The sequence below is a fragment of the Electrophorus electricus genome, chromosome 25 (assembly GCF_013358815.1).
Source record: "Electrophorus electricus isolate fEleEle1 chromosome 25, fEleEle1.pri, whole genome shotgun sequence".
NCBI lineage: Eukaryota > Metazoa > Chordata > Actinopteri > Gymnotiformes > Gymnotidae > Electrophorus > Electrophorus electricus.
In genome coordinates this window covers 11,437,802-11,446,763 of record NC_049559.1, presented here as the reverse complement: position 1 = coordinate 11,446,763, position 8,962 = coordinate 11,437,802, and the positions used below count along the sequence as shown (strand labels likewise).

General features: G+C 46.6%; 1 protein-coding gene across 1 annotated transcript in view; it reads left to right on the top strand.

The window, feature by feature from the left end:
- The first annotated feature begins 214 nt into the window (after window positions 1–214).
- Window positions 215–8,962, top strand: part of efnb2a (ephrin-B2a) — an 18,865-nt gene continuing 10,117 nt past the window's right edge. The window contains exons 1-2 of the mRNA XM_027016923.2: window positions 215–1,206; window positions 8,383–8,666. Of these exons, the coding sequence (XP_026872724.2) occupies window positions 1,094–1,206; window positions 8,383–8,666 (397 nt within the window). The 5' untranslated portion in view covers window positions 215–1,093. The remainder of the gene's footprint in view (window positions 1,207–8,382; window positions 8,667–8,962) is intronic.

Below are 8,962 nucleotides of genomic sequence, written 5' to 3'. Positions count from 1 at the left end.
AGGAGAAGCCGACTTCAGCTCCAGTCCACTCGCTTACGACCCCCGTTTCGCCGCTCTACCAGTTGCTGCGCGACTCCTTGATTGACAGGCTCGTTTCCATTGACTTTCGGTAGCCTGCCCAATGAGAAGCGGCGTGGGCGGAGTCAGCGGGAAGCAAGCTCTGCCAAATATCCCGTCTCGCAGGAGCTCGCGGTTACTTGCAGTCCAGGCTCGCGCAGCGTCTAAGCGGTCGTGCGACTCGCGCTCAGCATTTCAATCCGGACCTGCGGGCTTTGAGCCGCAGCTCTCCTGCGCTGCAGAGGGCTCCCACAGCAGCCCATCACAACTTTCCTTTGACTTCATTACGCCTTCCTTTCATATATATATATATTTTATTTTTGATTTTTTTTTTTTTTTAGTTTTAGCCATTTGTCATTCTCATTTTTATTTGCTTCGTTCAATAGTCCGCCATTGCTTTTAATCTTGTTCATCCTTGCGGACATCTTATTCATTTTTGGAGCGCTCTGGCTTGTTCCGGTCTCCTGCCCAAACGGAATACCTCAAGCCGCGTTTGCGTGCGCGCGTGCGGTGCTTCTGTCTCGCGCTTGCAAAGAGGGCTCGCGCGTTTGGAATTGGTACCTGCTGTCCATTTTCGCCGTCGAGTAACCGGGGGATTAACTTCATGTCTCCACGGACATCCCCCGTGGCGACACGGGTCGCCTTTCTCTGAGGAATGTACTTTTGTCTCCCACGACCGCTCGAGCGGAGACTTGTCCATCCAGCCTCCGTTTATCTGTACTGAATGAGAAACGGTCGTGCGCGCTTGCTCTCTCCGCCTCTCGCACCGAATACGAGAGGAGACTGGGATCAGTGTGCGGGAGAAGCGCGCTTGCAGTCCGCCCGTCGCCGGACTAATCCAGGAGCAGGTCGTTACAGCGGAATGGTCTACTCATCGCTGGGTCCTGTCCAGCGCTCTCGGGGCTTGCTGGTTTTTTTTTGCTGAACCGGGATACCGAATTCGGATTGTCCGTGGCACTCCTCAGGGCGTTTTCTCGTCTTTTTCCCCGTGAGGTTTCTAGTGAAACGGATTTGGACCTTAACGGACACAACAACAATGGGGGAATCGCTGTGGAGATATTACTTTAGTGTTTTGGTTATCGCGTGCAAGGTGAACCTGTCCCGCGCGATTATTATGGAGTCCATCTACTGGAACACAACAAATACCAAGTAAGTGCAAGCGCGCTCTCACTGCAGTCTTAAACTCTATTTCTCTCTCTCTCTCTCTCTCTCTCTCTCTCTCTCTCTCTCTCTCTCTCTCTCTCTCTCTCTCAAATACATGAACCACATTAACAAGCACTAGTTAATAGATGTTAGGATGTTCATTAGTATGTTGCATATCTGTGTAGATTTGGAGGTTGTTATTTATCCACAGCATATAGGCCATGGCATCACAGCAGCTCGTGCCTTCTGCTTGGTGACCCTACGTTCTCGCCCGTATACTCAATCGAGGCCGATAACAGCGCAAATAGAAGTTAAAACCCCAATTCTTTGTGGCAGCTATTCATTATGCATGGTTTATTTGATTTATTTAGAGTTTTTTATTTATTAATTTATTTAAGAATCACAAGAATTTTAGATTCGTTAAAAGACTGCGACGTTATTGTGTAGGATAATCTTAAATATTTACCAAGTGTATGAGATATTTTTAGATGCAATTGCAGGCCTACACGATTGAGATAATGTAACTAAAATATAGCCACATAGATCAACTTAACAGTTTTTAAATTATGCACCTATGTTAATTTAACTGCATACAGACAAGTCATTGTAAAACTGTTTAGAAAGTTTTCAGAGCAGGTAAAGTGACTAGATGACGTAGCATACACATGCACCTACAACAATGACTTACATTTTGATTGGAGGTTTATATTCGGAATTATTATTATTACTATTATTATTATTATCATTATTATTATTATTATTATTATTATTATTATTATCAACAATGGCAACGCAGTATGTAATGACTATCAACCTTTAAAAAAGACCTTCCATACACGGTGATCTGTGTCTTTTGGTTAGGCCACATTGTCCTTCAGGGTTTTTGATTTGAGGGAGAGTGAATTCCTTGAATCAGAGCTACTAAATATCGCCCGATCTAAAGTTCAAAAAGGAACGCGAATGGAGTTTGGAACGACCACTGAAATCCCACCTTTCTATACTTTTAACTCGCGGATTCGTTTGAATGACATGTCTGCTGAATGCAGCCGCATAAAAAATCAATGTAAACCCTTCGAAGCGGAGTGCACCAAATGAGCCACGTTTCATCCCAGCGAAACTCAAACTCGCGTAATAATTTTCCCTGGCCCTGAATCCACTAACGGTCACCGTTTATTCTCACCAAGCGAGCAGGACCTCTCCTCGGGATAGATGATTATAGGACAAGTGGTGGGGACGACTGGCAGGGTACTGGATAACAGGTGTCCCGTGTTGTCTTTCCGTGTTGATAATCGCTGTCTTAACAGCACCGCCTGCGCGCGTTCATTACATAGGCTGCGCACAGTATAGGCTGCCTTTTCAAGTGTGATAATTAATGACGGTGTAATCCATTGAAAGTGCTCCACAGTATGCGAGGTTTGAATAATCTAAAAGTACTCGACACGAATTTGCGTCGGTATGGCCTAGATCGCGAACTGGCACGGGGCGTATTCCATCGCGTCGTTTACGGCCTATGCACGGTAAATTCCCTCGCTCTAAAATGCATTTCGATGCATTAACAAAACTGGTTTCGCAAAAATGTTGACTTTAATTAGGAAGGAAGAGAGGCGCCTCTGTGTATGTGTAACCGACTCACTTCCAGGTAGTGGACAAGGAGAAGTGTGGAGAGAGAGGTGAAGCTGGCGGAGAAATGCCCCGTGTAACGGAGAGAGGGGAAGCTGGTAGGCGCTGGAGGGGAACCAAGGATCGGCCTACTGCACCTCCACGGCGGCCACACTAACCCACCTTATTAAACCACCATGTTAATGGCATACGCTAATGTATGTCAATAAAAATATTGCCTTGAAATGTGTCCATCGCAGCAGGAACTTATGAAGGCTGTGTGTGTGTGTGTGTGTGTGTATATAATATATATATATATACACACACACGTAGATGACTAACGTGTTCCCAAAGATGCGAAATGCAATTATTAAACCAGTTGTTCATTAAAATAAACGTTATAAATAAAAATATTAAAAAAAACAACAAAAAAAAAAACAAACAAATGTATACACATCAGCTACTAAACATCGCTATATATATATATAGGCTTATGTTCAGGCTTATGATCGGCGCTCTGCACGGACCACTAACGGCACGGACGGGAGCGCGAGGACTGAAGTCAGGGTTCTCCCCGCTCTCGTGAGAGTGCACCGTCCCAGCATCTTTGCCGTCCAACCTGGTATCACATAACCACATCAGACGGTTATAGCCTCAAATGTAGATTTTATTTTCCCCTCGGTGATCGTTTTCGAGGCCAACATTTTTATCTGATCAAATTTACTTCTAATAATAACTGATTATAATGATTAATATAGTTAGGTTGCAGATCTATATAGTCTTAAATGACTTAATGATCAGCACAGAAGCGCAGCCATTACAGTAGGCTTGAGTGTTTTACTCCAGTAAATGTCATCTCAGTAGGAAAAGCTTTAGATCAGTGGGAGTTAATTGAGGCCTGGTGGTTTTCTGGTGCAGGCTGTGTGTGGAGACCCAGTATCACCACAGCTCTGAAGCTCGAGCTGTCTCGCTTTACATTACTGCTGTGGACCCCAGAGAGAAAAAGTCAGTTGGCCTACCTCTGTGGCCCATTACGTGTGTGTGTGTGTGTGTGTATGTGTGTGTGTGTGTTTGTATGCCTGTAAATATAAATTCCATGTAAATGTATGTGTAGATTTAAATTGTATAGAGGGTCCGCTCCTCTTTCTTAATTTCGTTCTTCCCCTGTTTACTCCTCTCTCTCTCTTTCTCTCTCTCCCTCCCTCCTCTGCTCCCTCCCTCCACAAATCACTCTGGTAATCCATTTTGTAGTTCAGGCAGAGAAACAAAAGAGAGGTCTGCTCTACACGTTTTTTGCTCAAAGGAGGCATGAGCCCCCCCACACTCGCCCCCATTCCCCGCTCTCTCTTCATTATGGGATTACATCTCTTTGCAAGGCATTGTGGGCTACTGACTGGGCCATGCCCGTGAAAGCATACACATGCAGATAGTGCATCAGGGCCTGATGAATCACCCATGAATAATAACTACCCCCACCAACACCTCATTCCCCCATACAATCACTGGGGGACTCTATTGGTGTGTGTGCATCCGCGGGCACGCGCAGCCCCTGAGAGAAGCATAGTGGTATTGGACGCTTGTGGTGAGTTATTATTTATTATCACGCCGGTGTTTAGTGGATTTTTTTTTTTTCTCTTTCTGTTTTTTCTTTTCCTTTCACATGGCGTTGGTGGATGAGTGCAGCTGTGGAAGGGAGAGAGAAGAGCTGAGAAAATGAGAGAAGGATGAGAACAGAGGAATGAGCAGAGAAAAAGATGAGAAGAAGGGAGACGAGGAGAGAAAGCGACGAGGGGCCGGAGATGACGGGAGGGAGAGAAAAAGATCAGAAGGGAGAGAGAGAGTTTAGCATGAAGGCACGCGATGCTGATCGGCCCCGGTGAGAGATGCAGGCAGGGGAGGAGTCTTATCTGGCAACGGGGTGAATGAAAGCTGAGGATTAAAATGGCATCTGCGGAACTTTAGGATGGCGGCTTCGAGGCATAGAAAGAGGGAGAGAGGGAGAGGGAGAGCGAGCACAGAATCGAGGCGGCATAATAGTGAGTTAACCGTCCTACTGGAAGCCTAGGATTAGAGAACTGGGAAAGGAGGGAGTGAGTGAACGGAGAGAAAACATGTGCGGATAGAGTGACAGTCACCAGTGTGGGAGGATAAAGTCTCTGTTTCACCTCTGCACCCTCACACCCAACACAGGTTACCCGAGCAAAGCATGATGGGTCATGCGTTCTGATCCCTGTAACATTTATCCCTGGCCTTTGTCCAGAACTTCCTCGGCCATCCGCACACCTGACACACCGATTACGGTAGCGCTCCTCCTCATCCCTATTCTGCCTAGTGCCTCTCCGTGGTTGGATTTGCCCCTCCCCATCGGAGCCTCTGTTGCCAGGGTTTCCTTAGAACTCCCAGTTAGAGAACGGCTGGCACACGGGGACAGATTAGAGCCCTGCTGACCCCCACGTCCAGCGAGAGGGCCACACAACGGGCAGACAGGGATTAAAGGAGGAAGAGGAGGAAAGGAAGAGAAGATGAAGAGGAAGGGAACAGAAGAAGTGAAGATAGGGGGAAAGATTTAGGGACAGGGAGCTCATTTTCTGTGGGAAGGGGAGAGACGTATAGAGACAAGAAGGAGGATTTCATGACATCGAGAGAGAGAGAGAGAGAGAGAGAGAGAGAGAGAGAGAGAGAGAGAGAGAGAGAGAGAGAAAGAGAGTGAGGGTATACATGAGTGAGAGAGATTTAGCAGGTTTTTACTGGGAACAGATGTGTCGGTCATAACTCGAGCACATTGCCCCCTGCCCTGGCCACTGCCGACCAGGCACATGAAAGAGAGAGAGAAGATGCACGCAAAAAACAGATGTGTGTGCAGTGTGATTTATTTTCTAACGCCTTGTCCATCTATCACACCTGTACCACAGCTTTCTTTCATCATGTTTGAATGTGTGTGCGTGTGTATGTGTGTATGAGAGAGAGAGAGAGAGAGAAAGAGAGAGAGAGAGAGAGTGATTTTTCAGTCACATTTATTGTTAACGTCAATATGTTTCTTTGTTCTTGAGTTTTTTTCTATCTGTCACTAGCCCTGCAGTCTAAGTGAAAATGTTTCATTCTTAAGTGCTTTGGCAACACTTCGCTGCTTTTTACAGTCCTGCCAAAAAAGCATATTTTACCATGCTGGAAGGAGACAGCGAGAGTGAGTAAGAGGATGAGTCAGTGAGACAGAAAAGAGACAAAGACGAGCCACTCGGAGTCGCCACGTCCTCGGCATGAGCGAGGGAGCTTGTGTCTCCTCAGGAGCTGCATGGTATCATAGTGAAGGATGCCCACGAGTGGCTCAGTGCCGTTTGGAGATCTAAAATGCACACACACACACACACACACACACACACACACACACACACACACACACACACAGAGGCCTGTAGTGTGCTGTTTCTCCGTAGCGATGGCTATGTCCGACCAAGCTAAACATGCGGCATCCTTTGTTACCACGATTCTCTCTCTTTCACGTCCACACGTTCTAGGAATATTTACGACCGCCTGGATGATTGGGGCGGGGTGGGCGGGTGTTAAGTGTGTTTCAGAGAGAGAGAGAGAGAGAGAGAGAGAGAGAGAGAGAGAGAGACAGACAAAGAGAGCAAGAGAGAGAGAGAGAGAGAGAGAGACAAAGAGAGAGAGAGAGAGCCAGCCCGCTAGAGACTGTGTTTGTGTCTGTGTGCCCGGTGCTGTAGAGTGACCTTGTGTAACCAGTGCTTACTGACCATCTACAGTAGGCTTTGTGTAAGGGTAGGCACTATTACAGCATGTGTAAGAGCTGCAGACGTGTCTCTCTATCACTCCCCATTTTTTGATCGATTTGTGTGCACAACACTCTTTTTAAGTTAAACACAGGATGGGAGATCAATACTATTACCATACTGGAACAGCAAGAGGACAGATGCGAGATGCATAGCTACGCACACGTATAGGCCCAAGTGTGCGCGTGTGCATGGTTAATTTTTTGACCGACTCTATACAAAAGAACAGGATGTGGAGGTGTTGAAGCACCATTTCTCTGTGTGTGTGTGTGTGTGTTTGGGTGTGTGTGTGTGTGTGTGCGTGCATGAACCTGCACTTAGATAGCATTCAATAAGGGATGTTGGCTGAAAGGCTGTTTAGTGTTCCATATGAAAAATGCTAAACTGATAACCCGGACACCATTCAGTAGCTGTTGCAGTCAAAGCAGATCAAAGCAAGTGTGTGTGTGTGTGTGTGTGTGTGTAACCGAGAGTGTACTCCTCTCCAAACAGAGCTCATGTGAGATAAGGCAAGCAGAGATTGAAATCTAGTGTTTAAGATTTTATTTTTCTCTTGAAGCTGGAGACTTCATGAGAAAATTTGCACACACACACACACACACACACACACACACACACAGAGTATTCATCAAGTCCTGTGTTTTCCCTTGAGATGGATGCCTGGTAAAATAATACTTTTTCACAAGTCACACTGTGTGTGTGTGTGTGTGTGTGTGTGTGTGTGTGTGTGTGTGTGTGTACTTTTCCCTTGAATTTTCCCTATTCACCCACCGCTTCTCTTAACGTCACTGAATTTTATCAGCTGCATCATTTAGTGTCATAGAAAAAGGGAAGATTAACACACAGTTCAGCACACACAGTATGTTTCATACCAGAGTCAGTTCATCTCTCCTGCATCACACCAGAGTCAGTTCAGCTCTCCTGCATCATACCAGAGTCAGTTCAGCTCTCCTGCATCACACCAGAGTCAGTTCAGCTCTCCTGCATCACACCAGAGTCAGTTCAGCTCTCCTGCATCACACCAGAGTCAGTTCAGCTCTCCTGCATCATACCAGAGTCAGTTCAACTCTCCTGCATCATACCAGAGTCAGTTCAACTCTCCTGCATCATACCAGAGTCAGTTCAGCTCTCCTGCATCACACCAGAGTCAGTTCAGCTCTCCTGCATCACACCAGAGTCAGTTCAGCTCTCCTGCATCACACCAGAGTCAGTTCAGCTCTCCTGCATCACACCAGAGTCAGTTCATCTCTCCTGCATCACACCAGAGTCAGTTCAGCTCTCCTGCATCACACCAGAGTCAGTTCATCTCTCCTGCATCACACCAGAGTCAGTTCAGCTCTCCTGCATCACACCAGAGTCAGTTCAGCTCTCCTGCATCACACCAGAGTCAGTTCAGCTCTCCTGCATCATACCAGAGTCAGTTCAGCTCTCCTGCATCACACCAGAGTCAGTTCAGCTCTCCTGCATCACACCAGAGTCAGTTCAGCTCTCCTGCATCATACCAGAGTCAGTTCAGCTCTCCTGCATCATACCAGAGTCAGTTCAGCTCTCCTGCATCATACCAGAGTCAGTTCAGCTCTCCTGCATCATACCAGAGTCAGTTCATCAAATGCATTTCTTCTTCATAACATCTGAAGCTCTGAATCCATCCTTATTATTCATAATAACCATCTGGGCCCTTTTGAATTTTTCAGTAGACAACGTTCTTTAAAACCCAGTAGCGTTTCAGTGGTGGATGTGATGGGAGTTTAGTCTTACATTCTTTCTTCTTACTTCTCTCCCTTTCCTCTTTCAGGTTTGTACCAGGTCAAGGTTTAATACTCTACCCTCAAATTGGGGACAAAATGGACATTGTGTGTCCGCGTGTGGAGGGGGGCTCGATGGATGGCGTGGAGTACTACAAACTCTACATGGTTCCTCGTGACCAGCTGGACACTTGCACCGTCACAAAGGCGGACACGCCTCTCCTCAACTGTGTTAAGCCTGACCAGGACGTCAAATTCACCCTCAAGTTCCAGGAGTTCAGTCCCAACCTCTGGGGCCTGGAGTTCTTCAGAGGCAAAGACTACTACATCATCTGTGAGTTTGACAGCCAATCATTATACACATAGCTAATCCTGCCTCTCCCACCCCCCGGGCGAATAGCAGCCTGTCGCCTGTGATCCTTTACGTTTGTTGTTGATTGGTCTGATTTTGTATAGTCATGAGAATGTTGAGATTGTGGAATGACATTAGGCCCTGTACCATGCGAAATTTTGACAAACGGCTGTGTTTACACCGAACACAGCATCTCGTCATAGCTCTGTTTTTTCAACTGGGGATATTTCAGCAGGAACGGGCTGTGTTAGCTTCGGTGGCATTTTCTCCGTTCGGAC